Source organism: Leucoraja erinacea, chromosome 32, assembly GCF_028641065.1.
Source record: "Leucoraja erinacea ecotype New England chromosome 32, Leri_hhj_1, whole genome shotgun sequence".
In the NCBI taxonomy this organism is placed as follows: Eukaryota; Metazoa; Chordata; class Chondrichthyes; order Rajiformes; family Rajidae; genus Leucoraja; species Leucoraja erinaceus.
In genome coordinates this window covers 12352290-12372035 of record NC_073408.1, presented here as the reverse complement: position 1 = coordinate 12372035, position 19746 = coordinate 12352290, and the positions used below count along the sequence as shown (strand labels likewise).

At 41.0% G+C, this 19746-nt stretch overlaps 1 protein-coding gene across 1 annotated transcript in view; it reads right to left on the bottom strand.

Moving 5' to 3' along the window:
• igsf9bb (immunoglobulin superfamily, member 9Bb) overlaps positions 1-19746 on the bottom strand; it is a 429804-nt gene that overhangs the window by 26538 nt on the left and 383520 nt on the right. Inside the window, exons 11-12 of the mRNA XM_055660774.1 lie at positions 17514-17664; positions 1703-1814 (exon numbers count right to left, since the gene is read on the bottom strand). Of these exons, the coding sequence (XP_055516749.1) occupies positions 1703-1814; positions 17514-17664 (263 nt within the window). The remainder of the gene's footprint in view (positions 1-1702; positions 1815-17513; positions 17665-19746) is intronic.

The window sequence follows — 19746 nt, the reverse complement described above, 5'->3', positions numbered from 1 at the left end:
GTTTTCCTGTTACTTAAAATCTGGCAATATTGATTATTTGAATTTTATCTTTGCTTCGATGGATCCACTGTCAGCCTACTGTGAGCAAAGCACTTATCAAAGAGTGGTGTTGGATTGTAGACATCACTGTGTGTGATGGAGGACAGCACAAACAACTGATATTATTATAGATAATGTGCCCTAAAGGCTGGCAGTAGATATTTTTATGTGACACCTTCTAACACGAACAAAGAGCTCTCAGATCCCAATCTTTAATTATAATTCACTATTTGATTGCTCCAAATATTGTAAAATAGAATATAGAAAGTACAGCACATGAGCAGGCCCTTAGGCCCACAATGTCTGTGCCAAAGATAATGCCAAGATAAACTGATCTCATCTGCCTATACATGATCCGTATCCCTTCATTCCCTGTATATCCATGTGCCTATTCAAAAAGCCTGTTAAATGCCACTTTCGTACTAGTCTCTGCCACCACCACTGGCAGTGTGTCCCAGGCTGCCAACACCTTCTGTGTAAAATGACTTGTCCCACACATCTCCTTTCAACTTTGCTACTCTCAGCTTAAAGGTATGCCCTCTAGACTTTGGCATTTCCACCTTGGAAAATTGGTTTTGACTGTCTACCATATTTATGCCTTTAATAATTTTGTACATTTCTATCAGAATTCCCCTTGATTTCTGGCATTCAATAGAAAACAATTCAATAATGCCAGCATTCTGACAAATTTCTTCTGCACCCTCGCCAAAGTCTCCACATTCTTCATGTCATGGGGCACCCAGAACTGCATTCAACCCTAACTCCAGCCAATGAAGGCAAGCATATCACATACCTTCTTTACCACCACATCTATTTGTGTTGCCACTTTCATGGAGCAATGGACCTGGACCCCAAGATCTCCCTGCACATCAATGCAGTTACGGGTCTTGCCATCAACCATACACCTTCCCTTTACATTTGTCCTCCCAAAATGCAAAACATTACACTTGGTTGGATTAAACTCCATCTACCATTTCTCTGCCTATTTCTGTAGTTGATCTATATTTCAAATGTTTAATTGGTATCTCTAGCCAGTAACAGGAGCGATCAACCACATGATATTATTGGAATGAATAGCTTGTTCTGTCTGAATGCTAAGTCTTTGCATCATTCAACTGTGGCCTGTCAAGGCGAACAATACCAAATGGCGCCACTATAATTAGAGGAGGCACCTAAAATGTGTTGCATGGTGGCATTGGACTCTATTGCACTGGATTATCAAGCAGTAAATTTGCATAAAAGGGTTAATTAAGTGAATTAGGAATTTTCACCAAGGCATAGCATTTTACCTCCAAGGTCAAGCCTTGAGTTTAGTTAAGACGACAGGGATAAGAGTTACTGATTGCAGGTCGCAATAAGTCTGGATAGTTTCATTGTTATGGGTTAAGAAGCTGCACTCTACTGCAAGCATAGCAGGACAGCTCAACCAGAAAGGAATGATAAAGAACAAATGAAATGTCAAGGCAGGAAGCCCAAAAACTATTGAGCCAGCAGAGCCTGCTTGCTCCAAATCAGCAGCCTGCAGCTATGCAACTGGCAAGCAATAACAAGAGCAAATCATTACTGGAAGCCTAATGCATAAAGAACATTCATTGTAAGCAGAGAACTGAGAGAGAAAGGGTGGAAAGCAAAGCATGCCGGGATGACTCACACAGGGCCATACCAGACTGTGAATGTCTGCTCATAACCACCATCGTAACCGGGGTCCCAGGTGGCATTAGCAGAGGTCATTGTGGCTGTCACTCGAACATTGTTTGGAGCATGTGGACTTGTGCCTGTTGAGAAAAAGAAAAATGGACATTTACATCTCACAGTCACAGAGTTTATCTAATCCGCAAAATCTTTAATTGCAACATCACGCAATTCCATTATAATATTCTCTGTTTTCCAGATCCCTTAGTAACAAACCAAGAAATGCATTCCCTCAAATAACTAGAAAGTAAAGAAGAAATTTGTTAATCGCAATGGGAATGTACAGAGAACTTTTCCTCCCAGAGTCATATGACTTGCAGAATAACAACAGGGTAATGCCCCTGTCCCACTTAGAAAACCTGAACGGAAACCTCTGGAGACTTAGCGCCCCACCCAAGGTTTCCGTGCAGTTCCCGGAGGTTGCAGGTGGTCGCTGGAGGTTGCAGGTGGTGGAAGCAGGTAGGGAGACTGACAAAAACCTCCGGGAACCGCACGGAAACCTTGGGTGGGGCACAAAGTCTCCAGAGGTTTCCATTCAGGTTTCCTAAGTGGGACAGGGGCATTAGCCTATGAATTAGACAGTCTGAAGGAGGGTCCCAGTCCAAAACATCACCCATCCATGTTATTCAGAGATGCTGCCTCATCTGGAGAGTTCCTCTGCACTTTGTATCTTTTTTTGTAAACCAACATCTGCAATTCCGTGTTTCTAAGCAGTCAGTATGTTTGGGTTTAGAAGATAAGTAGGTTCATTGCAGGAGAAAATATACTGTGGGGATTACAGATAAGATTAGGAATAACCCTATTGACCCTAATGATCTTTCCCAGGCATTGCAACTGTATATTGTCTAGTACTATTTTACCCAGTACAGACAATATTGAGTTACCATTAGCAATATTTCCTAATCAAAGCTACCAGATAAACTTTGCAATCAAAGTATTCCAGAATAAAATGGAAATGAGTCATTTACAAGAGATCAGTGTGGTAAGAAAATCAGCTCGAGTCCACATGAAAAATAATGCTCTGGGAATAATTTTCATAAGTATGTTTTCATCAGGTTAGGATATGAATTGTGAAAACCTAACCCACGCAGGTTGTGGAGGTTATTTTTGACATTTTCAGGAAATAAGGATTAATTTCCAGTGTTGATCAAAGCGGCCTAAGAAAGAAAATTGGAGGATGTTAAAATACTATATTTTCAAGTTTCTTTTGAACACTTGCTTATTAATTGTGAAAAAATAAACCATGCAATTGAGCAATTATTGGAAGGAGGAAGCTCCATGTATATCTCCACCCTCAGCAGCGATAATACTGAATCATTTGCTGCCCGGTTTGGCCAGAAATGGATTGGGCATGATCCATCTTGCCTTCCTCCTGGATTCTTCACCATCACAGACGTCTTCAATTCACTCCATGTGACATCAGGAAATGGATGCAACAAGGGCAGGATTCTGGAACTAGGCGACAACTAATGCATGTATGAAGAACTGACTTCCAAAATAGCTGCAGCTCAAGCCAAGTTGTGCCTTTACAACAGCGGCATCAACAGAACAACACAGAGAATTGTCCATATATGCCACATATATGTCCTAGATGGATCTTTCACCCCGGTCTCCTCTATGCCCCACAGTTGTACTCTCTCTCACTCCCCCCCCAGATGCAACACGGATAGAGTTCCCCTGGTCCTCACCTTTCATCTCATCAGCCACCACGTCAAACGCATCATCCAACAACATCTCCATCCACCACTAGTCCCATCTTCCCATCCCCACCCCTTTATACCTTCCACAGAGACCGCTCCCACTGCAACTTGACTCACATCCTTTCCCATCCCAAACTTTCTGTCCTATTACTTCTGGAGACTTCAGTGACCTCAAGTAACAGAGTTGCAGGGTTTCCCCCATCAATTCCTCAAAGGAACTCAATGTTTCAATGAGATCACCTCTTAGTCTTCTGGGTTTGGTTGGTCCAAGTCTATCCTACTCAATTGTTGCTTATATTTCAACAACTCATCCCAGCAATCATCCCATCATTGTGTGATCTCCAGTACAGAGCTTGGCATAGTCATTTCTGCCCAGCCTGTTCATTTTGAACAGTGGCCAGTGTGTGACTGGGAGTTCCATGCGAGTTTCACTCAGGTTGATCTTCCTTGGAGTTGTGGACTAATACAGCACAGAAAGAGGCTCTCCAGGCAGCTGAAACTACACTGCCCAGCACGCTTGCATTTTTACATAATCCTACACTAACCCCATTTTATTCTTTCCAAATTTCCATCAGCTCTCCCCAGATTCTAACATTTGCCCATACAGCAGGGGATATTGGCACTGAGCAATTAACCTGCTAACCTGCAGGTATTCGGTGTGTGTAGGAGGAAACCGGAGCACCAGAAGCAAACTCACGTGGGCACATGGGGAACATACTTACTGCACAGAAAAGCAGCACCAGGGGTCAGGATTGAACCTAGGTCACTGAAAGTGCAAGGCAGCAACTCTATGAGCAGTGCCATTGTGCCACTTGTGGTATCTAGATTGAACAATAGGTAGGCATTGAAAGCAATGAGTATTGCACTTGGGAGATTTGAGTAGCTGTGATTAAATCGTGCAGTTGCAGCCCAGTGATGTGTCTTAGCAACAGGGTTGTTTAAAGGAAGCTTGGCATTAAATCAGCTTGATAAATATGATCTTCTATTTGACCACCACTGAGCACTCCCGGATCAATGAACGCTCTTCCACCAAGACAAAGCTGCACTTGGTCTGGAACTCAGTGACTTCAATCTTGATCTTTGTTTATAGTGTCATTTTAAGTTATCTTCTGCTTGGTTAATAAAACACATATTTGGATTAGTGTAGAATTGAAATAAATACATACATTATGGATGTTGCTGAAAGGGAATAGTACAAATTTCGAGTCTTTGGTAATTAAACAGCTGAAAGCACCAGTCAGATGCAACGTCGTCACATTATTCACAGTTTAACAAGGTACGAGATACCCAAGGACTCAAGCGTGGCCAATAAATGGGAGCTTTACACTCTTGTTGAATTTACAGCTGTCTTTGTTTTCTGGAGCACATCATTCAGAAAATGTAGTTAACACAGTTTTATTCACACCAGGCTGCTATCTGTGCAGGAACTTTTCTTGATGCAGTGTGAATCTGCATCATTTACAAAAGGAAACATTGTCTCTTCATCTGCTGTCTTTTCCTTTGGTACAGCTCCACTGGTATGTACATCATCCAAGTGGCCTTATATTTCTCACTCCTTTATTACATAATCCTACCTGACTCCCAGTAGCTCCCAACATGGTTCACACTTCACATTTTCCATCTCAAATCCTTTCAGAGCCTCCTCACATAATTTTCCTTCTCTTACCTTTCCCCGTGGTTTGTAATCCTTTCCAGTCTATATGTAACACATGCCATTTACTGCTTGGGAGTTGTTGGGGGACTAGGCAGAGGTATGTCGTGGAGATTCGATATACTCAGGCCATTCATTGACTCACCTGTGGCCCAACATAATACATGAGTACAAGAAATAGGAGGAGTAAGCCATCAGTCTCTCATCTCTGCCCTGCCATTCATCAACTTTAAGGCTGATCTTCCATCCCAATGCCATCCTCTTCCCGGTCAGCTGATTCCTTCAATATCCAGAACTTATTCACCTCTGATGTGAGTGCAATCACATACTCAGAAATAAGGATAGAGAAATCTTGGGATGCACTACCCTCTCTGCAGCACAAACCCATCCCACTGGTTTCCCAAATGCAAGTTCATATGTATGGGCTGCATATAAGATGAGTTTTCCTAACCTGGTGAGGATCTGTATATGAAGATTAAAGTCCCACCAGATTAGCATATTCACACTACTACACGCACCTCAGATGTCTTCATTTATATCATGCTTTATATCACTATTATTATTATTCGGAAGCCTTTAATTAGGCTCCACTCATGATTCCTGTTCCATATTACACCTTGGCTTCGCCAAAACTGATTTGAATTTGAGATGACTATCTGTTGAGAAAAGATCCAATCCATCCATTGCACTGATGTCATTCCTATTCCAACACTCTTGCTTGTTGCTTGTCCTTCCCAAATGTTGCATGCCCGGGAATATTTAGTTCCCAGTTTTAGTCATCTCCTGCCTTGTTTTTGCAATTGCAATCAGATCTTACTTATTTATTACTATTTGTGCCATTAATTAATCCACCTTGATGCAGATCTGGTGTAGATGCATTTAGGTAGAGAGCTTCTACATTTGGCTTATTGATTTTTATTGTTATGTTTCTATCTTCCACTTCCATTAGCAAAACTATTATGCACTTAAATTTAAATTAAAATCACTTACTTTACATGGCTAGGTGTTAGAAACACTAACAATTCAGGATCACTGGCATTACAAACATTGCTTGTGTGCATATGTGTGTTTTTATTTTAATTTATGGTCGGCCTGTGCAGAGAATAGCACATCTAATCAAACATCAGCTTCTTATGGCCCAACAGTATGCGAAGAAAAATAAACAGGGAATTCACAACTACAAATCAAATATGAGGCGCAAAGGGATTCATTGACAATTCTGTTCCCCTTTTTAACCATGGTTATGAAATTGGTTGCAAAGGTCCAAGACAGGATTCAACTTGAGATATGTGAAAAGAAAGAGATTAGTTAAAACAAATGTAGGTCCCTTGCAGTCAGAAACAGGTGAGTTGATCATGGGGAACAAGGATATGGCGGACCAATTGAATAACTACTTTGGTTCCGTCTTCACTAAGGAAGACATAAATAATTTGCCGGAAATAGCAGGGGACCGCGGGTCAAAGGAGTTGGAGGAATTGAGTGAAATCCAGGTTAGCCGGGAAGTGGTGTTGGGTAAATTGAATGGATTAAAGGCCGATAAATCCCCAGGGCCAGATAGGCTGCATCCCAGAGTACTTAAGGAAGTAGCTCCAGAAATAGTGGATGCATTAGTAATAATCTTTCAAAACTCTTTAGATTCTGGAGTAGTTCCTGAAGATTGGCGGGTAGCAAACGTAACCCCACTTTTTAAGAAGGGAGGGAGAGAGAAAATGGGGAATTACAGACCAGTTAGTCTAACATCGGTAGTGGGGAAACTGCTAGAGTCAGTTATTAAAGATGGGATAGCAGCACATTTGGAAAGTGGTGAAATCATTAGACAAAGTCAGCATGGATTTACGAAAGGTAAATCATGTCTGACGAATCTTATAGAATTTTTCGAGGATGTAACTAGTAGCGTGGATAGGGGAGAACCAGTGGATGTGGTGTATCTGGACTTCCAGAAGGCTTTCGACAAGGTTCCACATAAGAGATTAGTATACAAACTAAAAGCACACGGCATTGGGGGTTCAGTATTGATGTGGATAGAGAACTAGCTGGCAAACAGGAAGCAAAGAGTAGGAGTAAACGGGTCCTTTTCACAATGGCAGGCAGTGACTAGTGGGGTACCGCAAGGCTCAGTGCTGGGACCCCAGCTATTTACAATATATATTAATGATCTGGATGAGGGAATTGAAGGCAATATCTCCAAGTTTGCGGATGACACTAAGCTGGGGGGCAGTGTTAGCTGTGAGGAGGATGCTAGGAGACTGCAAGGTGACTTGGATAGGCTGGGTGAGTGGGAAAATGTTTGGCAGATGTAGTATAATGTGGATAAATGTGAGGTTATCCATTTTGGTGGCAAAAACGGGAAAGCAGACTATTATCTAAATGGTGGCCGATTGGGAAAGGGGGAGATGCAGCGAGACCTGGGTGTCATGGTACACCAGTCATTGAAGGTAGGCATGCAGGTGCAGCAGGCAGTAAAGAAAGCAAATGGTATGTTAGCTTTCATTGCAAAAGGATTTGAGTATAGGAGCAGGGAGGTTCTACTGCAGTTGTACAGGGTATTGGTGAGACCACACCTGGAGTATTACGTACAGTTTTGGTCTCCAAATCTGAGGAAGGACATTATTGCCATAGAGGGAGTGCAGAGACGGTTCACCAGACTGATTCCTGGGATGTCAGGACTGTCTTATGAAGAAAGACTGGATAGACTTGGTTTATACTCTCTAGAATTTAGGAGATTGAGAGGGGATCTTATAGAAACTTACAAAATTCTTAAGGGGTTGGACAGGCTAGATGCAGGAAGATTGTTCCCGATGTTAGGGAAGTCCAGGACAAGGGGTCACAGCTTAAGGATAAGGGGGAAATCCTTTAAAACCGAGATGAGAAGAACTTTTTTCACACAAAGAGTGGTGAATCTCTGGAACTCTCTGCCACAGAGGATAGTTGAGGCCAGTTCATTGGCTATATTTAAGAGGGAGTTAGATGTGGCCCTTGTGGCTAAGGGGATTAGGGGGTATGGAGAGAAGGCAGGTACGGGATACTGAGTTGGATGATCAGCCATGATCATATTGAATGGCGGTGCAGGCTCGAAGGGCCGAATGGCCTACTCCTGCACCTAATTTCTATGTATCTATGTTTCTATGAAACACAGCTCTGCTTTTCCTCCCATAGGCGTGGCCTGAACTGCTGAGTATTTCCAGCATTTTCTGTTTTATTGTCACAGAGGTATAAATGGTGCATGAAGTGATCAAGTGATTACAACTTTGAACCATGTCTGCTAGTCAGATACAGTAGGGGGTGGGGGGGGGGGGGGGGGGGGGGGGGGGGTGGGGGGGGTGGGAGGGAATCTTTTGGCTGATGGGATATTTTACTAAAGACTAGCTCACCTCCTCTTGCTGAGGGAGTTTCCAGGTTATCTTCTCTCACTAGGGTGATTTGTTGGACCTGCTACCACGTGCTTGTGACAAAAAGGCAGTAGCAGTAGCCAGAATGATTTGCTTTTAATAGGCATAAAATGCTGGAGTAACTCAGTGGGACAGGCAGCATCTCTGGAGAGAAGGAATGGGTGACGTTTCGGGTCCCGGGTCTCCAATTAGGCAATAGCTCTGTGGGACACCATGGATTTGACTACATTTATTTGTACCAACTGTACTACCTGACAAATATTTTATTGAAGATTAGGTTATGAAAATTTGGCAACTGGATTCAATTCTCTTTTGCGATTTAATTCTGCACTTACAGAAGCATCTTGGCAATCGTGTATATTGAATATTACAATAATTAGGCCCTGTATTTTCATGTTAATTGCAGCACTGTATGTGTGCCTTCTTTCAGCGTAACCTTGCTGCACAAGGTAATGAGATTAATCAACCTGCCTGATCAAGTTGAGTTCCCAAGGACGTTTGCGTAACAATGTCTATTGCAGAAAATCAGCTCAATTCGAATTGATTTATTTTTATATTACATGAAGGGGCTGAGGGATTATTCTGGAGGCTGAATTAAACTTAAGAAATGAAAGATTATCTAATGTGTGTGTGGCTTGAATTGGCAACTGTGTTTGAAGAGAAAACAAGTGGCCACATGTTGGTGCTAGGGCCATGTCATTAGTGCACCACACGGACAAAATGTGTAGGAAGGAACTGCAGATGCTGGTTTAAACCGAAGATAGACACAAAAAGCTGGAGTAACTCAGTGGGACAGGCAGCTTCTCTGGAGAGATGGAATGGGTGACGTGTCGAGACCCTTCTTCAGACGTGTTGGCGTTTGGGTCGTGACACTACTGCACAATACGGAATGTCACATCGTGGGAGGAAGGGTGTGGAAATCCAAAATAACCAGTAAACCGATGATCTGTGGGATAACTGGATGGAAAGATGAAGAGGAAGTTACTCCAACATTTGGGTCACATGTACTGAGATAAGGATTCCTTTAACATGAATCGACAACAGTTCATCACAGGTGAAGGCACAGAGATTAATTGTAATAAGGAATGACTGCATCTATAGCAGAATAGCCTATTGTGAAAATCATTTGGCTTGTTTCCCGAATTTCCATCTTTGCTCTCCAAATTATTTTGATGGATTTAGAAACTAAGGGGTGTAAGAAAAAAGAATTAGGACTCGTAGATCTGTTGTTTCAGCTTTTTAGTTACTAACTGCTATAAAGGAAGTGATGTCAAATAGCTTTCTATATAGAGTCCATTAGCACACAACTGACAAATTTGGCAATATTCTAACACAAGACATAAATGAACCTTAACAAAGTGACTATGATATTCCCAACCTCAGTGTTCCTATTAAAAACATGTTGGATCTATCCTATTTGTCACAACAGGCACACGCTAGTGCCTGGACAGATTTGCATACAATTGGATTGTAGTTCTCCTTTAAATACAAAATGCTGCTGATGTTACGGTTATGGCTCAGTGTGTAAATTAATTAGGCAGGCATACCTACCAATTCGGAAAAAAAAGTCTCAATAACATACTAAATCACCCTAACTCCAGCTGCAAAGGAGCAAGAAGGAAATGCAATTCATAACGAGCAGAAACCCTCATCTAAATTCCTGTATCCACCTGAACAAATGGTGGCAGAATATAACCTTGACAAATGAGAGGAAGTGTGCAGGCAGCATCCAGTCAAGTGTGAAATTAGACTGAAAGCCTTTGCTGTAGAAGTCACTCTTCTCGTAAAACTCTCATTGATAACGATTGGACCAAATTGAAAACTCTGACATGAGACGGGGCTGTTATCTGGAGGTAACCAGCCACTTCCCCAGCTTTCACCGTAGATCCAGGGTGGAGTGAGGTGTGAACATCCACCGTCATTTCAGCATGAACAGGAATGCAGAAACAAGAACAGAAATGTTATTAAAGGGAAATAAAAAGGATTTCAGCGAAAGTAAATCAAATATAAACACAAATACTTCAACAGAGATGAAGAAACCTGTGGGAAATTATGCTCAGACATCTCACTCCAACTCTGCTTGCTAGTAGATCACGTAGAGTGTAAAGGACTCTGAATCCACCATGACTGACATACCTCAGTGCTTCTAAATCAAAGACATTGAAGGCTGCCTGCATGAAATCCAGAATTATTTTCCTGCAAAATTAAATTTTCTCTTTGTAAAGATGTTCCTGTAATAACGACATCGACCAACACTCATAACACGTTGAGGATGATTTCCTCTGCGGCATGTGCAACTAAATTGTAAACCTGCTTATGAGAAAAGTTTTATTGCACAGGGCGCAGAAATTAAATCTTGCCTCCCATGTTGGCTGTGGTGAATGAACAGCTTTCGAGACAGCAGATCTTATTAAGAGTGCTAATTTAAAAATAACATTGAAACAGAATTAAAGTGGGAATAATAATCTTCAACTAAAGAAAATTCAGAACCGCTTTAACTTTCAGATAGTGAGTGAAAAACAGATTTATATCATTACAGAACTGCAGATTCTTAAATTGAAAGATGCACAGTTGGATTTCATTAAAGTCGTCCTGCAGAACCAAGCAAATTGACACGCAATACAGTCAATTTCTTCTTTGTTATTTTTAGATACATTGGTTAATATGTGTTATTTTCCATATGCAACAATTACCATGTTATTAATGTAGATGAGAACTTAATGCAGACTAATGAACCAATAAAAAAGTACACAGAGGAAATGAAAGCCTTTCACTAACAAGCTTCTCATGGGTTATCTTGATGTTCATGCTTTTGCACAAATTATTAATTCAATGTCATACAGATATTTATTTATCTTAAAGTCCCTTCGGAGCTAAAACTTGTGCTGTCTGCGATCAATGTGCAGATTCTGCTCCCGCTGGCAAAGCATTGATCAGATATTATTTGGCCAATTTTAATACGAATTTGTCCTATTTCCTTGAGTAAATCACAAAGTACTGGAGTAACTCAGGGGGTCAGGCAGCATTTCTGGATGGCATGGATAGGTGATGTTTTGGGTCGGGACCCATCTTCAGTCCATTTAATTGCAATGAGGAAATGGAGCCCCATTTCCATGATCATTCTGCACAGTCATGCAAGTCATTCTTTACAAGGAGATAAATTCAAATTTCTTTTGAAAGTTCCTTCTGTTATTTATTTTATCTTCACTTGCATCTTAGTTCAAAATCGGCTGCATGGTTTAGATTGCTGTTTGGCAGCAATAGATTAGAGTCAGTCAAGATACCGTTAGCAATCATGTAAATCACATCTACTAAATCACCATATATTAATGATCGGAACAAGGAACTGCAGATGCTGGTTTACACAAAGGGACACAAAGTGCTGGAGTAACTCAACAGGTCAGGCAGCATCACTGGAGAACATGGATAGGTGACGTTTTGGGTCGGGTCCCATCTTCAGAATGATTGTTGGGGGGAAAGCTTGGAGAGAGGAGGGGCAGGACAAAGCCAGGCAGGTAGTAGGTGGAGGAAGGTACTGCAGATGCTTGTTTAAACCAAAGATAGACACAAAAAGCTGGAGTAACTCAGCGGGTCAGGCAACATCTCCAGAGAAAAGGCGAAGGGTCTTGACCCCAAACATCATCTATTCATTTTCTCCATAGATGCTGTCTGACCCGCTGAATTTCTCCATCTTTTTGTGTCTGCCTTTGAACTGTTGGGGCTGATTTTTTATTATTATTTTTATTCAAATCGTTTGCTATGTCGCTCTTCAAGGGAGATGCTAAATGCATTTCGTTGTCTCTGTACTGTACACTGACAATGACAATTAAAATTGAATCTGAATCTGAATCTGATTTGATGAGAAAAGGAATATGAATGTCTGAAGAAGGGTCTCGACCCATCTGAAGAAGGATCTCGACCCGAAACATCACCCATTCCTTCTCTCCGGAGTTGCTGGCTGCCTCGCTGAGTTCCTCCAGCATTTTGTGTCTATCTTCTGTTTAAACCAGCATCTGCAGTTCCTTCCTACACCACTGAAGCAATAGGTGGACACAGATGAGGGCTATTTTAATTAATGATGATGATTTCTTTCAAGCTCAGATCCCGGATATTTAATTGGATGCAAATATATACTAGATTCCAATCGCAGTGGAAAATACTGCAAATGTTATTCGACATTGTATGTCCTGGTGCTTTCACTTGAACAGATGATTACAGAGCAGGTTGCCCGCTGAACCCTGGATTGAAAATGTAGTTGAATACTGAATAGCAATCAAACCTGATGCCTCTCCCATAGATACTCGAACAGAAAATGTAACCTTTCATGTCTATTCTTTTTATGCATAAATCAAATCCCAAATGACTTTGTTTTTGAAGTGGTTGAACTCATTTCCAGCAGGAATCCCATCCATTGGGAAATTGGACCTGACACTTCCTGCACTGCATCACCGTTACACAAGTTTTGTTTGCCCGTGGTCTTTGCTTCATGTGATGAGGTGACAATGTTCAGGGCAGGTTTTAATGATGGAAATTGAATTTTTAAATCTTCATGCGGGAATATAATTTAGCCACAATAAAACGAGGAGTCGATCGTTCTGAAAGTCATGAGTTATGTGTGATGCAAGTACTGTTGATAGGATACTGCTGGGATGTTGTTGCTACATTTTAGAGCACTATTTTCCTTTGGGTGTTATTGCATTACAATGCCTGCTATGCCCAGCACTGGTTATAATTGTAGCCTCTGCCTCATCCCCAGTCTGATTGTAGTCAATTATGGACTCCCGTCTAAAAAGGCTGTTGGGCGGGAGAATCATGTGCCGTTAAACTCTCTCTCCACTCCCGACCTTGAGCAGTATCTGCCATGCGGACTATGCTTTGCTGATCCGATTGGATTCCCAGTAGTCACTGTGCGTGACCCAATGGGAAATGCACAGAATATCTTTCTAAAATTGGATAAGGATGCCGATTTTTTTTTTTAAACTGGGATTTCCACTGATATCTTCAATTTTTGCAATTGGCTGCCAAACACAAGGTGGGCAACTTTAATTTTTAGGCATCCCCGTTCTTATTTTAGATTTGTGACATTCAAACTATTTTGCCTTTGTATTGATTTGTTTATGTGAGTCTTTGTACCCACAACTTGGCTTCCTTCAATAGCACTGGTGGCTTTGTATAAATTTGTTCCAATCATTTTTTCCCTGATGTCAAATATACTTATACATAATGGGATATCGGGAAAAAGTATCCAAGGGTGATCTTTCGCAAGCTTTAAGGCACTCAAAAAAAACCTCCCATTCTATTTTGTTAACTATAATAATATAACAAATAACCCCCAAAATTAAATAAATATGTGATTTTATAACAAAATAGAATCCGATTCCCTGTAGATGTGATTGCCACAGATAAATGATACTTAAGCTACAGTTTTATTTGTTGCTAATAGTATGGGAATCTATTTGAATTCTTGCATCCAGTGTAATATAGGGGTAGCTGGGCTTTCAGAAACATCATTATCTTATGGTGGTTTAGTAGAGGCAATTTACTTGTTCTTTAAGGGTATCTCAACTAAGCTCTGGCCAGTTGCTGGCAAACAGTAATCTAAACCATGTAGCAAATGTACAAAGGTGCACCCCAGGCAGCAATCTAGAGATCAGTGCAGTGACTTGAATCCACCCACAATAGCTGCTCTTATCATCTCGAGGCAGTTGGTGTTTTTAAAAGCTTTTAACGAGTACCTTCTTTACACTGACCAATTGCAGTATGATTTCAGCATCATAAAGTTGCATTTTCACACATTCAATACAGAAATGCTAACGGTCCATTTGTGCTGCAGTGTGTGTTGGTCCGCAGTATTATTGGGTGCCTTTGTGTTAAATTGGTGCAGAGTTTGCAATATGACTGGCTTCAGGGCAGCACGAAAACGCTACAGAACAGTGGATGCAGTCGTTCCAAGAAACTTTTGTTGCCTCACACTTATGGCTAAGGGTCTCCCTCTAGTGAGCAAATAGTTCACAGATGTTAATGCATGAAGTTCACATAACTGGAACAAAAATGGCAAACTCATTGTCAAGCAACAGCATTATGGCCATGGTGGTGCATTGTGAGATGATTTTCTCATCTCTTGGAGAAAGACAACCCGTTATGTCTGTTTCCCGAGGCAGTGCTGCTTGGTGCAAGAGGTTTGCTTTATAAATGGGGCATGTTTGCTCTGTCACACATTTACGATGGCACACATTGACAGTATTAATGAGATGTTGCAGAAAGCTTCCTTGTGCAATGATAGCATTTAAAAAGCAGATAGATTTACAAATCACCCTGCTTAGAGCTCATTAAGTTCATAGGGTGAATAACTTCCATTACACACACCAAAGACCTTGTATTTTTTCTGCATGTTATCAGCTAACGAGTTGTCATTTTTAATCTATTAATTAGCACCTTTGTGTTCTATAAAATTAACATCTTTCACTGCTCTCCAATAGAGAATGTAAAACACTTAATTTGTTAATTAGATACTGCATAATTTTAAATTTGTTAATTAAAATATCCAGTGCCATTTGCAGATAGCAATTGAATGGACTGAAAGAACACTTCAAAGAGATGCCCATGGTAGAGATGTTCGTCTGTGTAAAGGATTTATTATTCCAATTCTGTAAAAAATATATTTATCTTGAGTGACAAAATGCAGAGTGTGGTTTTACTACAACAAACAAAATATTATAAAGTCTAATGCACCAGTAGTAGAGTTCCTTCAATCAACAGTCAAGAGTTTTTAATTGTAATATGTCCTGGCAACAGATTAATGAAATTCTTACTTGCAGCAGCTTTACAAGCCCATTATTGCAATAGATCCTACTTAACTATAAACGCCAACAGTTTATTATAGTGGTTTGGGCTTGATTTAAAAAAAAAGCAAATTCCATTCTTTCCCCAAATACTGTAGTTGATAGGACTGCCACACTTGCTCTTACCTTCCTGCTCAACAATGACTTTAAATACATTAAAAGACAGAGAGTGCTTGTGTAACTCAGCAGGTCAGACAGCATATCTGGAGGATATGAATAGGCAACATTTCGGGTCAGGTCTCTTCATCAAACTGGGCAACGTTTCGGGACAGAACCCCAGTGTTGGCATTCAGGTATAACAAAAGATACATTATGGTTGATAATTAATTACTTGATTTCCAGCCTCTTACAATGAACTATTTGGCAAATTTTCACCATGTTTGCTCTTTAACATTTGTATTAATCTTAAATAATAACAAATGCAGGAAATACTCGGCGGATCATTTCAGCTGACAACCCAATTTTATTCCTGGGAGAATGACATTTAACCTAAGGATGTTGGCATTTTATCTTCAGTTAAATACTATTCTTAGAAAAGATTGTCAAAGATTCAACAATCAATGGGCAAAATAAAAGGGGACTGTGAAATAATGAAATGCTTTGATACAGAAGAAACAGAAGTCAAACTCTATTAATGATGAACGAAACAAGTGGCCTTCACATAAAGGGCCTGTCCCACTGTACGAGGTAATTCAAGAGTTCTCCTGAGTTTCCCCTGATTCGAATTTGGAGAATTATGGAAATAGCCACACATAGGTACTGGGGGCTCTTGTGGACATTTTTCAACATGTTGAAAAACTTCACAAGCTTAACCAGTTTCCAGAGTACCTGCCGTTAGCGTTACGAGCCGCTAAGAGACGTCCCGAGCTCCGACGTACCCGCCACGTACATTCTACGTACTTACCACGAGTTTGATTTTTTTTTTAAAACTCGGGAGAGCTCTTGGGTGAACTCATATAGTGGGACAGACCCTTATGCTGGCAAGAAATCAAAAATGGAATTTTGTAGTTTACATTAAAAGTGGTGATAATGTAATCTTGGTATTTAAGAAAGGTGGGAGAGAAAGTAGGGAATTATGCACCAGTTAAACAGGAAGAGGCTGGGACAAATAATATAAATGTATTTAAGGAAAACTAGACAAGCAAAATGAATGAGAAAAATAGGTCTGGTTTCCTCTCTGTTAACAAATCTCAAATTTGCTCTAATATTGCATCCACGAAAGCCTTCCTAAAAGTCCAAGTATGCCACATCAATTGGTTTGCCCTTATCTACTCTTCCCCCCCCCCCCCCCCCCCCCCCCCCCCCCCCCCGGCCAGGCACTTTCCCCTGCAACATCTGATCCTATACCACTGGAGATGTGACACATCACATCACACTAATATGATAATGGAAGGATTCTGAGTGACCCTGTGTCTAATAGCGATATTAAAAAGATATTTGGATAGGTATAAGGATAGGAAAGGTTTAGAGAGTAATTAGCAAAATGTGGGCAAATGGGACTAGCTTAGATGGGCATCTTGTTTGGTACGGACGAGGGGCCGAAGACCTTGTTTTCCATGCTTTATGACTATGATCTTTCTCCCCTCTAAAATATAACTCTTTGATCAAGGTTAGGGTCACTTATTCTAATATCTCCATCGTGGCCTGATTAAGTTCCAATGAAGCATTTTCACTGCCAAATCTACAAATTAACTTAGTTATTGTTTAACGCTATTATTAAACTGCAAACATTTCAGCAACGAGACAAATGAAACCCATGGAGATGCATGGTACTTGGGTGCCAAGGAACCACAACAAAGGCAACAATGCAATATATGAATGAAAATCAAACAATCAATTTGCAGTTATGCTTAGCTTCAGGGATGCATTACAATGTAAATGTATCCCTAATTCGGTACCAGTACCAGGAACCAGCAAATTTGCTTTATCATTAAAGCAGTTTAGTTTTTCAGAATGCAAAGTTAATAAGCAGTTCCATGAAAGGAACACCTAAAACATCAACATGAATGGATAAAAATACACTCATTTTCCTGCCAGACCCTTGTACAAATTGGACCTAGCACCGGCATTTAATTATTATCTTTGCACCAAGTAATTATACAGACAAGACTATTGCGACACATGAAATTAAGGAGCAACTACATGCCTCATGATGCAGGTAAAACAAACATGCAGTTCATAGACAAGTTCGTGTACTTACCGATTACAGTTAGATGTGCGCTGGCAGTGATGCTTGTGACCACATTAGTGGCAACACATTCCCATTGTCCGTGGTCCTCTTTGCTGAGAGCTTTGAATTGGAGGCTGCCGCTTGGAAGGATGTTGTGCTTGCTTTTACTGGGCTTCCCTACCTTTAAACAGACAACAAACCAAAGACATACTTCAATCCAAGCTAATGTCAACTTTCCCCCATCTCGTTATGCTTACTCAGCACATTTCACAGTTGGTTCACACACACACACACACACACACGCACACACGCACACGCACACGCGCACACACACACACACACACACGCGCACACACACACACACACACACACAAACAATGCTGGAAACACTCAGTGGGGTCAGACAGGCTCAGTGGGGAGAGAGAGAACCAAATCAATATTTCAGATCAATAGTTTTTCTGTCAAAGTGAGAACAATGAGAGAACAGCGGGTTTTAAGCTGTGAAAGGTGAGAAGATAAGATCTACAATTATGTGCCAAAATGAGACAAGAAATAAAACAGATATGAATGGCAGAAGTAGTAATACTGGCTGAAATTACCAAATGAAAATATCCAGATGCTGGAAATCTGAAATATGAATTGAAAGTGCTTGGAATGCTGTGTATCTAAGGTGGTTGAACGTACAGAAGATTGCAATGTGACTAGTCACAATATCCGATGCTGTTCTTTGAATTTACTCCGAGCTTCTAAAGAATGGTGCAGGAGGTCAAGGATAGAGATCAGTGTGGGTGTCGGATGGAGCATTAAAATGATAAGTTTAGAAGCTCAGGATCACATTTGTGAACTGACTGGAGGTGTTCCACAAAACCCATTGCTTCATCTGCATTTGGCCTCCTCAATGTACAGGGATCTCGATTTAAGGCAATGAGTACTGTATATAGTGCAGTGCAGATCAAATGGTTGAACAGAAGGATGGGAGCAACTATCAGAGTCCTGAATGCTTTAACACCAGCAGTGAATCGGATTTGCATCCCAAAGCGCATTGAAGAACATTTTTCTCTCACAAAAACTGAATGCTCAGTGGCTTTCTGCTCCCTGAAGCAGCTGAACAGACAGATGGATTACACCAAACAACCAGATTATACTTTCAAAATTTCAGAATTGATTACAAAGCAGATTCCATTTCATTTCGCTGTCTGCTGCATCTTTGTTCCTGCTTTGTAAAACAACCGTTTGAGTTTTTAACATTTTCTTTAAATAGACAGTGATTTTCAGCTTTTGAGCAACCAAAGCCACATTGGAAAATCACCCAGAGGGAAGATGGAAGCAAATCAGTACTTAAAAATAAACTAGCATGGCATACAATTATGTTCCCTCCTCCTGGGAATGCAGAAAACAATAACAACTATCTTTTCAGCTAATTTACAGTCAAGAAGCATTCGAGTAATTGTATAAACATCCAGGACAAAACTCAAATCTTAATACACAAAATTTCAATCTGCACATATTCCCTGAGGCGTGTTTTTGTGATAGAGAAATGGGTTTAATGCAGGAGAGAAATGATTTCTCGCTTCAGTGGCCATTTATATCCTTAGTTTTGAATGCACATTTTCCCTGTTTATTACACCTGATGGATACCGATGTCAGGAACCATCTCCGTTTAACATATGACTTCTGACATTAATGTACACCATTAGCAGTTATTCTGCATCTATACAATTAAAAAGTTTTGCTTCCAGACCCAAATAAAACTTGAACTTGTTCAGCATGGATTATTTACAGTATATTTAAGACACATTTAGATAGACACTTATGTGGGTAAGGCATTGAAGGATATGGACCTAATGCTGGCAAATAGGATTAGTATAGATGGGCAATGGGTCAGCATGGATATGATGGGCAGAAGGGCCTGTTTAATATTGTACAACATTTTAACTATGATCAGCTGAATAAGCATGGAAGTGGAAACAGAAAGGGACATGCTAAAAAGGTGACTATAGAAACATAGAAAATAGATGCAGGAGTCGACCGCGGGGCACCACTGCCGCCGTGAGGCTTCACCAACGCTGAGGCCCCATCGTCCTGAGGCTTCATCGCTGCCGCCGCTTCACTGCCGTCGAGGCCTCACCGCTGACGACGCCCCACTTCACGCCTCTGTGGTGCCGACCCGGGTCCCAGCCGCGTGCTCCGTCGGACACTCCGCCGAACCGGACTCCGATCCGCGAGGCCCCGGCTGGGCCCCGACACAGCTTCTACGTGGCAA